The 16,880-nt window shown below is 37.2% G+C and overlaps 1 protein-coding gene across 1 annotated transcript in view; it reads right to left on the reverse strand.

The window, feature by feature from the left end:
* Positions 1–472: 472 nt before the first annotated feature.
* The window catches only part of LOC137767518 (ATPase PAAT-like), a 32,814-nt gene continuing 16,406 nt past the window's right edge, over positions 473–16,880 (reverse strand). The window contains exon 6 of the mRNA XM_068548705.1: positions 473–546. Within this exon, the coding sequence (XP_068404806.1) occupies positions 534–546 (13 nt within the window). The 3' untranslated portion in view covers positions 473–533. The remainder of the gene's footprint in view (positions 547–16,880) is intronic.

Raw genomic sequence — 16,880 nt, forward strand, 5'->3', positions numbered from 1 at the left:
TAAGACCGAATTTGCAATAACTTTCAGAGCAGTCTTTTTCTCAGGCTTCTAAAGTATATTTTCTTGAAAATAAGAATTCTTCTAGTAGTCTGCATGACATTAAAATCTTTTGTCATTTTAGTGTTTGCTTTTGAATCACATCACATAATTGTATACATAAAATTAGAGTGAATATGAAAATTCGCTAAAGTTGCACTTTTGATATAAAAGATTCAGGAGTGTCTAAAGCCTTTCTTAAGAAGACATTTTCTTCAAACCTTGTAAAAGCTCGGTTTTTCTTTTCCATGTTATGTTGAACAAACCACTTGACTTATCACTTAAGATTAGGTGTGATTATAACAAAATCTCAAAATAACAGTGGCTTGAACAAGTAAGAATTTGATTTTTCTCCTCTTCAAGATGCCCAGCAGCAGACAGTCATGCTGGTTGCCTTTCCCATGTCAGGGGCCATGGTGCTCTACTGTGGTGTGTTGTTTTTTTTTTTTCCCCTAAAGTCATATCATGGTCCAAGATGACTGCTGGTTCTCTAACCTTCATGTCCAAATTCTAGACAAAGAGGAAGGAGGTTGAAAAAAGCTGTGCGTTCCATTTCTCTTTAAATCCCCTGTGCTAGATAGAACTGAATCACATAGTCTCACCTAGCTGCAAGGGAAGCTCATAAATGTAGTTTTTATTCCGGTTGTGAATGTGCCCGGTAAACATCAACGTAGTAATAGACATTGCATGTAATGAGCTATCTTCACCTCAATCATGAAGTGATTTCTGACAGTTCATCTTCTAAATATTCATATAAAACACGTTTTGATTATGTTAATTCACATCTTTGCGGTAATGCATTAACATTTAATGTAACCCTTATCATCAGAGTCATTATTTTTCCCCATTAGTGAGTTATTACTTCTCATAAATGAGTGAAAGCATGTAACACTTAGAACAGTGCCTGAGAATGTGTTCCATAAATGTTAGCCTGACTAACACACATTCTGTGTGATAGCACAGAAATGGGCAGCAAGATGCACCCTTGACTGTTCTGGCGCCTTCCACTGAGCCTCTAGCACCTCTTTCTAAGCACAGACTCCCCATCTGTAACCACAATTTGTACTTCCTGTGATAACAGAATGTTTGCTTTATAAGCATCACATGTTTACTTAGAGTTAACTAGTGACAGGTGATTACCTACTAAAAGGGGCTTCCCTGGTGGTGCAGTGGTTGAGAATCTGCCTGCCAATGCAGGGGACACGGGTTCGAGCCCTGGTCTGGGAAGATCCCACATGCCGCGGAGCAACTAGGCCCGTGAGCCACAATTGCTGAGCCTGCGCGTCTGGAGCCTGTGCTCCGCAACAAGAGAGGCCGCGATAATGAGAGGCCGGCGCACCGCGATGAAGAGTGGCCCCCACTTGCCGCAACTAGAGAAAGGCCTCGCACAGAAACGAAGACCCAACACAGCCATAAATAAATAAATAAATTAATCAATTAATTAATTAAATAAATTAATTAAATAAATAAATAACAAACCCAAAGTTTAAAACAAAAAACAAGCAACAACAAAAAAAAAAGAAAAAAAAGGGGTAAAAAAGATAACTTGTAAATGAAGGAAACATCTACTCCCTCTGGGATGAACATAGAACCCAGCATCTTCAGAAGGCCCCCTCTCTGCTGAGCTTCAGTCCTCTCAGCACAGGGCTTGGCTGATGGAATAGTCAGCATTTCAGTGATGCTGAAATTTGCCAGAAGGGCTGATGGGGACAAACTTCCTAGAGGGTGAGTGCTCCCAGCCCCAGTACAAGTTTTAAGAAGCAAATTTAGAATTGCATCTTCCCTGGAGGCTGCTCTGAAACCCTCCACTTTGAAATGACCTGTCCATCTTGAGTTCCAGGACACTTTCTCTGCTCCTGTCCTGGCATCTATTCCCAGGTTCATCTTAGGTGTTCATATGCCTTCCAATTTTCTCTTGCCACCAGGAAGTTCCATATCAGACATGAAGGCAGGACTGTGTCTCTCATATTCAATTCTGTATTCCCAGGCCCTAAAACAGTAACTAATGGATATTTTTTAAATGAATGAAAGAAAGAAAAAGAAGAAGGCAACACCACACACACACTTGCTCTTTTTAGTCTCACCTTGGACACCAGGATTCCTTTCTATCATCTGCAAAATGTAGTGCCTGAGGGACTTTAATGTGCCTTCTTCAGGCTCTCTGGACATAGTAGGTTGAAATTCCTCCAAACTGAACTTGGATCTGCACTTTCTTTTTCCTCCTGATCCTGTGCCACCTCCCCACCCCCTCCCCCTCAGGGTCAGCACCCTGGCAGGCTCAGAGGAACCCAGCTGGACCCAGAGTTTGCCCAGGTGCCACACTACCTGCCTCACATGGCTAATCCCTTAGACTCCAAAGGCTTTAATTTTGCAGAAGAGCAGTGAAGGCTTAAGAGGTCAATGGTGCTACCCCCTTCATGATCTGAACAAACAGTAAGGCAAAGGCACAGTCCCAAGTCAGTGCCACGAGGAATTAGTTGTGCCTACTGTGTGCCAGGTGTTGGAGATCCCCTGTGAAGAGCTTTAGCTGGGCACCTCCTGCAAACCTTCCAGGAAAAAAATTGGGGAGAGCAGACACTCACTGTTTGGGATCGCTGATAATAAACCAGTCACACAGCAGCTATATTCTCACATAAATCTACCCTTTGGATAGTCAAACTGACACATTTCCCTAGAGGTGGCCAGGAGGCTTATGAAACTAGATAGTTATGAAATGCAGAAAAGTATAAAAGTCTGCTCACCCTCAAGGCTGCCTCCTCACAAAGATGGAGGCTGTGAGAAGGGTCATCCCTTTGGCCCTTTTAACGGAATCATGTTTGGCGGAGTTGAATTTGACCAAGTCTGAAGGTAAGAAAATTGAACCAGGGTTTTCAAACAAAACAGGGCCATTCAAGAGGCACCTGCCAGAGACTTAAAAAATTTTTAAACGTTCTGCTGCCCTCAGTGTGGAAAAATTTACCCTTATATATACTTAGTGAAAGATTAATTTAGTACCAGCTTTATTCAAGGTGATATAACAATATTTATAAAAATATAAAAAGCACAAGGAATTTTACCAGGTATATTACTTCTAAAAGTTTAATCTTTAAAGAATTAATACCAATCCTTCTCAAACTCTTCCAGAAAACAGAAAAGGAAAGAACGCTTCCAAACTCATTTTACAAGGCTAGCATTACCCTGATCCCAGAGGTAGACAACACAAGAAGAAAAAGTAACAGGCCAATATCCCAGATGAACATAGATGCAAAAATCCTCAATAAATAATACTAGCAAACTGAATTCAACAGTACGTAAAAAAGATCATGCACCATGTTCAAGTGGAATTTATCCTTCAGATGCAAGGATGGTTCAGCATACGTAAATCAATCTATGTGAGACAACACATTAACAGAATGAAGGATAAAAATCATATGGTTATCTCAATAAATGCAGAAAAAACATTTGACAAAATACAACATCCTTTCATGACAAAAGCTCTCAACAAATTGGGTATAGAAGGAACATATCTCAACCTAATAAAGGCTATATATGACAAGCCCACAGCTAACATCATACTCAATATGAAAAGCTGAAGGTTTTTCCTCTAAGATCAGGAACAACACAAGTATGCCCACTCTTGCCACTTTTATTCAACATAGTACTGGAAGTCTTAGCTAGAGCAATTAGGCAAGAAAAGGAAATAAAAGGCATCCAAATCAGAAAGGAAGAAATAAACTTGTCTCTGTTTGCAGATTATATGATGTAATATATAGAAATCTCTCAAGACTCCACAAAAAACTGTTAGAACTAATAAATTCAGTAAAGTTGCAGGATACAAAATCAACATACAAAATCATTTGCATTCCTTATACACAAACTACCACAGAAATTAAGAAAACCCATTTACAATAGCATCGAAAAGAACAAAATATTTAGGAATAAATTTAACAAAGGAGATGAAAAATCTGTACACTGAAACCTATAAAACACTAATGAAAGAGACTGAAGAAGACACAAATAAATGGAAAGATATTCCCATGTTCATGGACTCAAAGAATTAATTATGTTAAAATGTCTATACTATCTCCAAGCAATATACAGATTCAATTCAATCCCTTAAAATCCCTTTAATTTTAGAATTAAAACTCTAACGGCATTTTTCACAACAATAGAAAAAAGAATTCTAAAGTCCATGTGGAACCCCAAAAGACCCCAAATAGTCAAGGCAATCTAGAGAGGAACAAAGCTGGAGGCATCATGCTTCCTGAGTTCAAACTGTATTACAAAGCTGTTGTAATCAAAACAGTAAAGTATTAGCATAAAAACCAATGAAACTAATAGATAGCCCAGAAATAAACATATATATATTTAATTAATTTTTGACAAAAGAGCCAAGAATAAACAATGTGGAATGTATAATCTCTTCAATAAATGGTTTTGGGAAAACTGGATATCCACTTTCAAAAGAATGAAGCTGGACCCCTATCTTACACCATATACAGAAATCAACTCAAAATGTAGTAAAGAGTTGAACATAAGACCTGAAACTATAAAGGCCTAGAAGAAAACACAGGGCGTAAGCTCCTTGGCATTTGTCTTGACATTTTTTTTTGGATTTGACACCTAAAGCAACAGCAAAAAAGCAAAGTAAACAAGTAGGACTACATAAAACTAAAAAAAAATTATTCACATAAAACAAGTCAAAATGTAAAGGCAACCTATTAAATGGGAGAAAAATATTTGCAAACTACACACCCAATAAGGGATTAATATTCAAAATATACAAGGAACTCATACAACTCAATAGCACAAAAACAAACAACCCAATCAAAAAATGGGCAAGGGCCTGAATAGACATTTTCCTAAATACTGTATACAAATGGCCAACAGTTATATGAAAAGGTGCTCAACATTACTAATCAGTAGAGAAATGCAAATCAAAACCACAGTGAGATGTCACCTCACACCTGTTAGGATGGCTATTATCAAAAAGTCAAAAGAAAAAGAAAGAATCTTATTTTAAAAAAAGTCAAAAGATAACAAGTGTTGGCCAAGATGTGGAGAACAGGGGACCCTTGGACAATGTTGGTGGGAATGTAAATTGGTACGACCATTAGGGAAAACTGTATAGATGTTCCTCAAAAAATTAAAAATAGAACTACCATATGATACAATAATCCCACTTTTGGGTATACATCCAAAGGAAATAAAACCTTAAAGAGACATCTGTACTCTCATGTTCATTGCAGCATTATTCAGAGTAGTCAAGATATGGAAACAACGTACGTGTCTGTCAACAGATGAATGAATAAAACAATGTGAGATATATTTATATATATAAAATGGAATATTATCCAGCCTTAAATAGGCTATTTGTGACATGAATAAACTAGGATAACATTATGCTAAATGAAATAAGTCAGACACAGAATGACAAATACAGAATGATCTCACTTATGTGGAATACAAAAAAGTCAAATTCATTGCAACAGAGAGTAGAATGGTGGTTACTAGGGGTAGGTGTGGGGGAAATGGGGAGATATTAGTCAAAGGGTACAAACTTTCAGTTACAAGATGAATAAATTTTGGAAACCTAATATACAGCATGGTGATTACAGTTAATAGTGCATAGTATGTACTTGAATTTTGCTAAGTGAGTAGATATCAAGTGTTCTTGCTACACACACACACACACACACACAAATGGTAGCTGTGTGAGTGGTAGATATGTTAATCAGCTTGATTTTGGTAATCATTTCATGATGTATATGTATATTAAAACATCATGTTGTATGCCTTACATATATACAATTCTTATTTGTCAATCATACCTCAATGAATAAAATAATACTAGTAAAAGTGTTGTCTTTATTAAAAATTTATAAAATACTATTTTTATAAGGATATCACTCATCAGCCACAGAGAAGAAAAATAAGTTTTGTTCCTCTACAAGTGGAGTTACTAACCATTAGATTCCATTGTAAAGTATGTGTTTGTTCACATTCAATTAAAGTTTCTTTTTAAAACCATCGTTCTTCAGGTCCTAAGAGATTTTTACTTTTTATGAACGCTATGTAGAGAAGTCATACATGTTTTTCTCCCCAGAGCTTCACACTGGGACGTAAAGTCCTGGTAGCTAACCATGATGAGAGAAATACAGTTCACTTTTAACAACATGGCTGAGTGGGGATCTCACGTGGGTAGGGCAGGCCCACAAAGCCCTGATCCTGAAACTCGGCCCCAGTGAGGATTGCACCTGAACACTAAAAGGCCAGAAAGCAAAGCGTCAGAATCATCTTTGCCCACTTTCAGCAAGTAGAGACTTTGGTCTCCTAACAAGGGTGGTTGAAGTCTCTGGCCATATTGAAAACTGTTAGAAAGTTAGCTGCTTCTAGATGATGATAGTCACGGCTGATAGTCACTGACTGATGGCTGTACCCCCAGCTCGGGCTCACGGGGACATTGAGAACTTGTCTCAGATCATACAGTTTGTAAATGGAATGACTGGGGTTAGTACCCAACTAGTCTAGTTCCAGGTTCTAGGCCCTAAGACACTAAACTTCTAGTTCGGGACTTTGCTACACATTATAATCAGCCAGGGAGCTTCCCCAAACCCAGATCTGCAGGCTAAACACAATAGAATTAGATCACAACCTCTGGGGGTGGGACCCAAGCATCAGTGGATTATTTTCAACTTTTTATTTTGAAATAAATATACACTCACAGGTGTTTTTGTTGTTGTTGTTTTGTAAGCGCCCAGGTGATCTCAGTGTGAGGCCAAGCTGAGAACAGGGCACTGAACTGCAAGACTATCTCAGGGCCTCATGAGAACTGCCCCAGTTAATCCTCTCAACAGCCCTTGGGGGTAGAAGCAATCTAATCCCCAGTCAATGAATAAGAAAGTCCAGAGAAGTCACTTAACACGACCAAAGTCACATACTAATGGAAGTGGGAGAGGATATCAGAAGCACCTGGAGAGTTTAAAAGTACAACTGCTCTGCCCTACCCCTCAATTCACTGATTCAAATAAGGTGGGTGGGGCCTGAGAATTTGCATAGGTTAACAACTTCCCAGGTGATACTGATGCTGCTGGTCGAAGAACCACACGTTGAGAATCATGGCTCTACAGCACTGATACTGAATTCACTTCTCTTTATATCTCAAAGAAATAAAAGAAGGGGGACTTTCAAATTTCCTAGAATTCTAGGGTTATTAAGAATCATATACATTATTCCTGATGTGGAAAGAGAAAGAATAAAGCATGGAAAGAGTGAGGGGAGAGGAAGATAAACAAGTAACATTTATTGGACACCTCCTGTGTGCCTGGCCTGTGCTAGCTGCTTCATGTTCAGAATATTATAAACCTCACACAAGATGGAAACTGTGATAGACCCATTTTACAGAAGGGAAAACTGAGGTTATAAAATATTAAATCACTCACCCAAAGTTATACAGCAGTTAAGTGACCAAGATGGAAGAATTCAGATTTACCTATCCTTGTGTTTTTTCCTCTAAGTCATCTTGGAAAAATGTTCTCCAAGAACATTTGGAGAGAAAATGTCAAAATGGTAAAAAACTTAAATCCTGGGCTGCTGTCCAATGCAGGGCATAGGACTGTCCTTAAGAAGGAGGAAGTAGTGATGTGAGGAAAGGAAGGGACATCTAGAAAGATGGTGTACTTGCTTTACCTTGAGAGAGGTGGCCATGGAAGAGAAGTCACTTCTCCTTTCAACAGCCTTGGATTTCAGATGTCAAAGGGGATCAGCTCCAAGTAAGAAGGTTCTATACCAAAACCCACATGGGCACGGGGAACAGAGAATGGAAGTAAGGGGAAGGAAAGGAGTCCTGGATTCCAGGCCCATCTTCCCCACTTACTTGATAGAATGGTTGGCAAAGCAGTTCAGCTCCCTGAGCCTGTTGCTTCTTCTCAAAAGTGAAAAGATAATGAATAATGTGTGGTTTGACAATGGTGGTGGTGGCTATTAGTGTCTGAGAGGTTTCAGTGAGAACAGAGGTGTCACCACTTTGTAAACTGTGATGCCAATGTGAGCAGTTGATCCTTTTGATGGTGCCTCTTCTCCAACCACAGACGTGTTCCGTTCACAAGCTTGATCCAGATGGAAAGTGTAAAAGTGAAAACATTACATTTTTGATAGAAACTCTACAAAGGGGTCTCTAGTTAGTGAAAATCTGCAGTAAAAATGACTGTATTCTGTTTGAATCATTTTGTTTCACCGTATTTCAAGAATTCTGACTCTGAAGAAGTCAAAGAATTGCCTTTGTCTTCTACTACTTCTCTTCTGGAACCCATAGTTCTTGTTTAAAATTAAAACTTCAGGAGATACAGAAGGACACAGGGTTTTTTCCCCTCCCCCTCAATTTTTTTTTATTCTGTTAAAATAAACATAACCATCTTAACCATTTTTAAGTGTACAATTCAGTCGTATTAAATACACTCATAATATTGTGCAAACATTACCCTCATCTATCTCCGTAACTTTGACCTTGTGAAACTGAAACTGTATACCCATTAAACGGTGACTCCCATCATGCTCCCCCAAACCCCTGGCAACTACCATTCTACTTTCTGTCTCTGGGATTTTAACTCTAAGTACTTATAAGGTGTGGCTGGCTTCTTTTTCTTAGCATAATGTTCTCAAGGTTCATCCATGTTGTAGCATGTGATAGAATTTCCTTTCTTTTCAAGGCTGACTAATCTTTCATTCTCTGTATATACCACATTTTGCTTATCCATTCATCCATGGGTGGACACTTGGGTTGCTTTCACCTTTTGGCAATTGTGAACAATGCTGACATGAACATGGGTGCACAATATCTCTTTGAGACACTGATTTCAATTCTTTTGGGTATATACCCAGAAGTGGAATTGCTAGATCATATGGTAAATCTCTTTTTAATTTTGGGGGAAACCTCCATACTTTTTTTCACAGTGACTATACCATTTTACCATTTTACTGTGTACCAAAAGTGCATGAGGGTTCCAATTTCTCCACATCCTCACCATTTTCTGTTTTTTCAATAGTAGCCATCCTAATCAGTGTGAGGTGGTATCTCATTGTAGTCTTGATTTGCATTTCTCTAATGATTAATGACATAGAGCATCTTTTCATGTGCTTATTGGTCATTTGTTTATCTTCTTTGGAGAAACATCTACTCAAGTCCTTTGCCCATTTTTGAATTGGGTTGTTTGTTTTATACCGTTAGGTGTTCTCCATTTTTCTGAATATTAATCCTTTATCACATGTATCATTTGAAAATATTTTCTCCCATTGTGTGAGTTGCCTTTTCACTGTGGATAGTGTCTTTTGATGCACAAAATTTTAAAATTTTCATGAAGTCAAATTTGTCTATTTTTTCTTCTGTTACCCATGGGTTTCGTGTCATATCGAAGAAACCACTGCCAAATCCAATGTCGTGAAGTTTTTGTCCTATGTTTTTTTCTGAGAGTTTTACTGTTTTAGGTTTACATTTAGGCCTTTGATCTATTTTTTTTTAAAATGTCATGTTAGATAACAGTCCAACTTCATTCTTTTGCATGTGGATATCTAGTTTTCCCAGAACAATTTTTTGAAAAGATTGTCCTTTTCAGTTTTGGCATCCTTGTCAAAATTCATTTGATCATATACTTCAATGTTTTTCTGGGCTCTCTATTCAATTCCATTGATTTCTGCGTCTGTCTCTATAATAGTACCCCATTGCTTAGATTACTTACTATAGTTTTATTTTTTTTCTTTAAATAAATTTATTTATTTATTTTTTGGCTGCATTGGGTCTTTGTTGCAGCATGTGGGCTTTTTCTAGTTGCGGTGAGAGGGGGCTACTCTTCATTGCGGTGCACGGGCTGCTCATTGTGATGGCATCTCTTGCTGCGGAGCACGGGCTCTAGGCGCGTGGGCTCAGTAGTTGTGGCTCGCGGGCTCCAGAGTATGGGCGCAGTTGCTCCGCGGCATATGGGATCTTCCCAGACCAGGGCTGGAACCCATGTCCCCTGCATTGGCAGGCGGATTCTTACCCCCTGAGCTACCAGAGAAGTCCTGCCATCAGGTCTTTTTCAACACACACACACACAAAGACAGATACATAGGTGATAGATAGGCAGAAATAATGTAATTTAGATCTTCAGAACTTGGAAAGATTAACAAGATGAAAGAGAAATTAATGTTCATCTGAATTATTTTTAGTATTATAATCATAGAATGTTATAAAATTTACTTTTATTATTTTACAAAACGTGTATAAATTACAATAAAACATTTCTATAACTACAGCCATAATTATTAGAATTTTAAAGTGTATTTTAATTTTTATAAAGAAGGCCCTATTTGTGTTTTCTGGTGGTTTCCTTTTTTAAAAAAACATTTTCATTGTTTTCAACAGAAACCAGGACAATTAATTCATTTGTGCTATATTTTGGTAATAAACAGAATGTCATCAATCTACAAAATATATGTGGCATTCTAAAAATAAAAGAGGTGGACTATTTCTTCTGAAGTGGTTTCATTGTTTTCTAAAGCTAATGGATTTTTTTTTCTTTTTTTAAAATATATCTCGCTGGAGTGCAAGGGGAGCATTCAAATCTTGCCATTCACTCTATGTAATTAGGAATGGATCCTAGAAAAAAAAGTCAAAAAATATGAGTTTAAAGAATTTTTCTTTTTGAATTTTTGAATTTTATTTTATTTATTTTTTTATACAGCAGGTCCTTATTAGTCATCAATTTTATACATATTAGTGTATACATGTCAATCCCAATCTCCCAATTCATCCCACCACCACCCCCATCCCCCCGCCGCTTTTCCCCCTTGGTGTCCATACGTTTGTTCTCTACATCTGTGTCTCAACTTCTGCCCTGCAAACCGGTTCATCTGTACCATATTTTTAGGTTCCACATATATGCGTTAATATACGATATTTGTTTTTCTCTTTCTGACTTACTTCACTCTGTGTAACAGTCTCTAGATCCATCCACGTCTCAACAAATGACCCAATTTCGTTCCTTTTTATGGCTGAGTAATATTCCATTGTAAATACGTACCACCACTTCTTTATCCATTCGTCTGTCGATGGGCATTTAGGTTGCTTCCATGACCTGGCTATTGTAAATAGTGCTGCAATGAACATGGGGTGCATGTGTCTTTTTGAATTATGGTTTTCTCTGGGTATATGCCCAGTAGTGGGATTGCTGGGTCATATGGTAATTCTATTTTTAGTTTTTTAAGGAACCTCCATACAGTTCTCCATAGTGGCTGTATCAATTTACATTCCCACCAAAGGTGCAAGAGAGTTCCCTTTTCTCCACACCCTCTCCAGCATTTGTTGTTTGTAGATTTTCTGATGCTGCCCATTCTAACTGGTGTGAAGTGATACCTCATTGTAGTTTTGATTTGCATTTCTCTAATAATTAGTGATGTTGAGCAGCTTTTCATGTGCTTCTTGGCCATCTGTATGTCTTCTTTGGAGAAATGTCTATTTAGGTCTTCTGCCCATTTCTGGATTGGGTTGTTTGTTTTTTAATATTGAGCTGCGTGAGCTGTTTATATATTTTGGAGATTAATCCTTTGTCCGTTGATTCGTTTGCAAATATTTTCTCCCATTCAGAGGGTTGTCTTTTCATCTTGTTTATGGTTTCCTTTGCTGTGCAAAAGCTTTGAAGTTTCATTAGGTCCCATTTGTTTATTTTTGTTTTTATTTCCATTATTCTAGGAGGTGGATCAAAAAAGATCTTGCTGTGATTTATGTCAAAGAGTGTTCTTCCTATGTTTTCCTCTAAGAGTTTTATGGTGTCCGGTCTTACCTTTAGGTCTCGAATCCATTTTGAGTTTATTTTTGTGTATGGAGTTAGGAGTGTTCTAATGTCATTCTTTTACATGTAGCTGTCCAGTTTTCCCAGCACCACTTACTGAAGAGACTGTCTTTTCTCCATTGTATATCCTTGCCTCCTTTGTCATAGATTAGTTGACCATAGGTGCGTGGGTTTATCTCTGGGCTTTCTATCTTGTTCCATTGATCTATGTTTCTGTTTTTGTGCCAGTACCATATTGTCTTGATTACTGTAGCTTCCTAGTATAGTCTGAAGTCAGGGAGTCTGATTCCTCCAGCTCCGTTTTTTGCCCTCAAGACTGCTTTAGCTATTTGGGGTCTTTTGTGTCTCCATACAAATTTTAAGATTTTTTGTTCTAGTTCCGTAAAAAATAACATTGGTAATTTGATAGGGATTGCATTGAATCTTAGATTGCTTTGGGTAGTATAGTCATTTTCACAATATTGATTCTTCCAATCCAAGAACATGGTATATCTCTCCATCTGTTGGTATCATCTTTAATTTCTTTCATCAGTGTCTTATAGTTTTCTGCATACAGGTCTTTTGTCTCCCTATGTAGGTTTATTCCTAGGTATTTTGTTCTTTTTGTTGCAATGGTAAATGGGAGTGTTTCCTTAGTTTCTCTTTCAGATTTTTCATCATTAGTGTATAGGAATGCAAGAGATTTCTGTGCATTAATTTTGTATCCTGCAACTTTACCAAATTCATTGATTAGCTCTAGCAGTTTTCTGGTGGCAGTTTTAGGATTCTCTATGTATAGTATCATGTCATCTGCAAACAGTGACAGTTTTACTTCTTCTTTTCCAATTTGTATTCCTTTTATTTCTTTTTCTTCTCTGATTGCCATGGCTAGGACTTCCAAAACTATGTTGAATAATAGTGGTGAGAGTGGACATCCTTGTCTTGTTCCTGATCTTAGAGGAAATGTTTTCAGTTTTTCACCATTCAGAACGATGTTTGCTGTGGGTTTGCTGTATATGGCCTTTATTATGTTGAGGTAGGTTCCCTCTATGCCCACTTTCTGAAGAGTTTTTATCATAAATGGGTGTTGAATTTTGTCAAAAGCTTTTTCTGCATCTATTGAGATGACCGTGTGGTTTTTATTCTTCAATTTGTTAATATGGTGTATCACATTGATTGATTTATGGATATTGAAGAATCCTTGCATCCCTGGGATAAATCCCGCTTGATCATGGTGTATGATCCTTTTAATGTGTTGTTGGATTCTGTTTGCTAGTATTTTGTTGAGGATTTTTGCATCTATATTCATCAGTGATATTGGTCTGTAATTTTCTTTCTTTGTAGTACCTTTGTCTGGTTTTGGTATCAGGGTGATGGTGGCCTCATAGAATGAGTTTGGGAGTGTTCCTTCCTCTGCAATTTTTTGGAAGAGTTTGAGAAGGATGGGTGTTAGCTCTTCTCTAGATGTTTGATAGAATTCACCTGTGAAGCCATCTGGTCCTGGACTTTTGTTTGTTGGAAGATTTTTAATCACAGTTTCAACTTCATTACTTGTGATTGGTCTGCTCATATTTTCTATTTCTTCCTGATTCAGTCTTGGAAGGTTATACCTTTTTAAGAATTTGTCCATTTCTTCCAAGTTGTCCATTTTATTGGCATAGAGCTGTTTGTAGTAGTCTCTTAGGATGCTTTGTATTTCTGTGGTGTCTGTTGTAACTTCTTTTTCATTTCTAATTTTATTGATTTGAGTCCTCTCCCTTTTTCTTGATGAGTCTAGTTAAAGATTTATCAATCTTGTTTATCTTCTCAAAGAACCAGCTTTTAGTTTTATTGATCTTTGCTATTGTTTTCTTTGTTTCTATTTCATTTATTTCTGCTCTGAGCTTTATGATTTCTTTCCTTCTGCTAACTTTGGATTTTGTTTTTTCTTCTTTCTCTAGTTCTTTTAGGTGTAAGGTTGCATTGTTTGAGATTTTTCTTGATTCTTGAGGTAGGCTTGTATAGCTACAAACCTCCCTCTTAGAACTGCTTTTGCTGCATCCCACAGGTTTTGGATTGTCGTGTTTTCATTGTCGTTTGTCTCTAGGTATTTTTTGATTTCCCCTTTGATTTCTTCAGTGATCTCTTGGTTATTTAGTAACGTATTCTTTAGCCTCCATGTGTTTGTTTTTTACGTTTTTTTCCCTGTAATTCATTTCTAATCTTATAGTGTTGCAGTCAGAAAAGATGCTTGATACGATTTCAATTTTCTTAAATTTACTGTGGCTTGATTTGTGACCCAAGATGTGATCTAACCTGGAGAATGTTCCATGTGCACTTGAGAAGAACGTGTAATCTGCTGTTTTTGGATGGAATGTCCTATAAATATCAATTAAATCTATCTGGTCTATTGTGTCATTTAAAGCTTCTGTTTCCTTATTTATTTTCATTTTGGATGATCTGTCCATTGGTGTAAGTGAGGTGTTAAAGTCCCCCACTATTATTGTGTTACGATTTCCTCTTTTATAGCTGTTAGCAGTTGCCTCATGTATTGAGCTGCTCTTATGTTGGGTGCATATATATTTATAATTGTTATATCTTCTTCTTGGATTGATCCCTTGGTCATTATGTAGTGTCCTTCCTTGTCTCTTGCAACATTCTTTATTTTAAAGTCTATTTTATCTGATATGAGTATTGCTACTCCAGCTTTCTTTTGATTTCCATTTGCATGGAATATCTTTTTTCATTCCCTCACTTTCAGTCTGTATGTGTCCCTAGATCTGAAGTGGGTCTCTTGTAGACAGCATATAGATGGGTCTTGTTTTTGTATCCATTCAGCAAGCCTGTGTCTTTTGGTTGGAGCATTTAATCCATTCACGTTTAAGGTAATTATCGATGTGTATGTTCCTAAGACCATTTTCTTAATTGTTTTGGGTTTGTTTTTGTAGGTCCTTTTCTTCTCTTGTGTTTCCCACTTAGAGAAGTTCCTTTAGCATTTGTTGTAGAGCTGGTTTGGTGGTGCTGAATTCTCTTAGCTTTTGCTTGTCTGTAAAGCTTTTGATTTCTCCATCGAATCTGAATGAGATCCTTGCCGGGTAGAGTAATCTTGGTTGCAGGTTCTTCCCTTTCATCACTTTAAGTATATCATGCCACTCCCTTCTGCCTTGTAGAGTTTCTGCTAAGAAATCAGCTGTTAACCTTATGGGAGTTCCCTTGTATGTTATTTGTCGTTTTTCCCTTGCTGCTTTCAGTAATTTTTCTTTGTCTTTAATTTTTGCCAATTTGATTACTATGTGTCTCGGTGTGTTTCTTCTTGGGTTTATCCTGTATGGGTCTCTCTGCACTTCCTGGACTTGGGTGGCTATTTCCTTTCCCATGTTAGGGAAGTTTTCGACTACAATCTCTTCAAATATTTTCTCGGGTCCTCTCTCTCTCTCCTCCTTCTGGGACCTCTATAATGTGAATGTTTTTGCGTTTAATGTTGTCCCAGAGGTCTCTTAGGCTGTCTTCATTTCTTTTCATTCTTTTTTCTTTATTCTGTTCCGCAGCAGTGAATTCCACCATTCTGTCTTCCAGGTCACTTATCCATTCTTCTGCCTCAGTTATTCTGCTATTGATTCATTCTAGTGTAGTTTTCATTTCAGTTATTGTATTGTTCATCTCTGTTTGTTTGTTCTTTAATTCTTCTAGGTCTTTGTTAAACATTTCTTGCATCTTCTCGATCTTTGCCTCCATTCTTTTTCTGAGGTCCTGGATCATCTTCAGTATCATTATTCTGAATTCTTTTTCTGGAAGGTTGCCTATCTCCACTTCACTTAGTTGTTTTTCTGGGGTTTTATCTTGTTCCTTCATCTGGTACATAGCCCTCTGCGTTTTCATCTTGTCTATCTTTCTGTGAAAGTGGTTTTTGTTCCACAGGCTGCAGGACTGTAATTCTTCTTGCTTCTGCTGTTTGCCCTCTGGTGGATGAGGCCATCTAAGAGGCTTGTGCAAGTTTCCTCATGGGAGGGACTGGTGGTGGGTAGAGCTGACTGGATTTTAACTGGACCACCATACTGCACATTAGTAATGGCAAGCAGGTGATGAAAAGTATTCAAATTCTAATATAGGTATCATTTTTTAAATTAATTCATGTGGACTCAGAAATTTAGGCTTAAGGGAATTTTGCTATCTTGCAATAAGAGCAAATCCAGAGTCTTAGCTTACATTAGTCTGAACTGAAGACTTTGTCTCTTCAGAGAGATTTTGGCTTCTACAAACTGGAAAATTCAATTGAAGAATATTTTGTACCATCTCTTTTCAATATTGTACCTTTATACATCTTTTTGACATGACCATATTTCTGTTTCAGATGTAATAAAGATGAGACTTGTAAGATGAATTATGTATCTGGAAGGAGGCATTTTGTAAATCAACAGACTATAACTACCAGAAGCTGTAAAACTTAACTAAAGGGTTCAGCTTGCAGTGAGACAGATTTCTCCTGAACAACAAAGGAAATACTATCTTACAGCTATGTATGTTGTGAATGTCCCATAAATTAGAAAAGACTAGAAAAATATGCAAATTTTCAAGTGGCTGTGGTGAGGGTATGTTCTATATACTGTGTCACCTTTGTAGTATGATACAAATGAACAAAGAGTATATAAATTAGCCCTTATTTTAAAGAACTGACCAAAATATCAATTGTGAAACACCCCTTTTCATAAAAATACAGCATTTTAAGGAAAGATTAGATGAAAATTAAAAATTTGTATTTACTTAGACAAGTAGTTTCCAGAGTGGATACATATATTTTTTAAATGCAAATACATCACCCTTCAACACATATACAATAGTTATAATTTCCAAAAATTAAGTCTGCCTGAGAGAATTGCAATCTCCTTGATTCATATGTCTAACCCTTCAAAGCAGAACCTCAGAATTTCCCACTTTAAACATATAGAAGAAGGTTCTGGAAAGAGGAACCTGTATCAGCTCAGAAAGGGAAATAGTTCCTTATATTTTCTGGGTTGACTGAGATAAAACAAGATGACTTCTCTCACTTTACATCAAACATTAAATCTAAAATAATATTCCTAA

This window comes from Eschrichtius robustus, chromosome 7, assembly GCF_028021215.1.
Source record: "Eschrichtius robustus isolate mEscRob2 chromosome 7, mEscRob2.pri, whole genome shotgun sequence".
Classification (NCBI taxonomy): Eukaryota; Metazoa; Chordata; class Mammalia; order Artiodactyla; family Eschrichtiidae; genus Eschrichtius; species Eschrichtius robustus.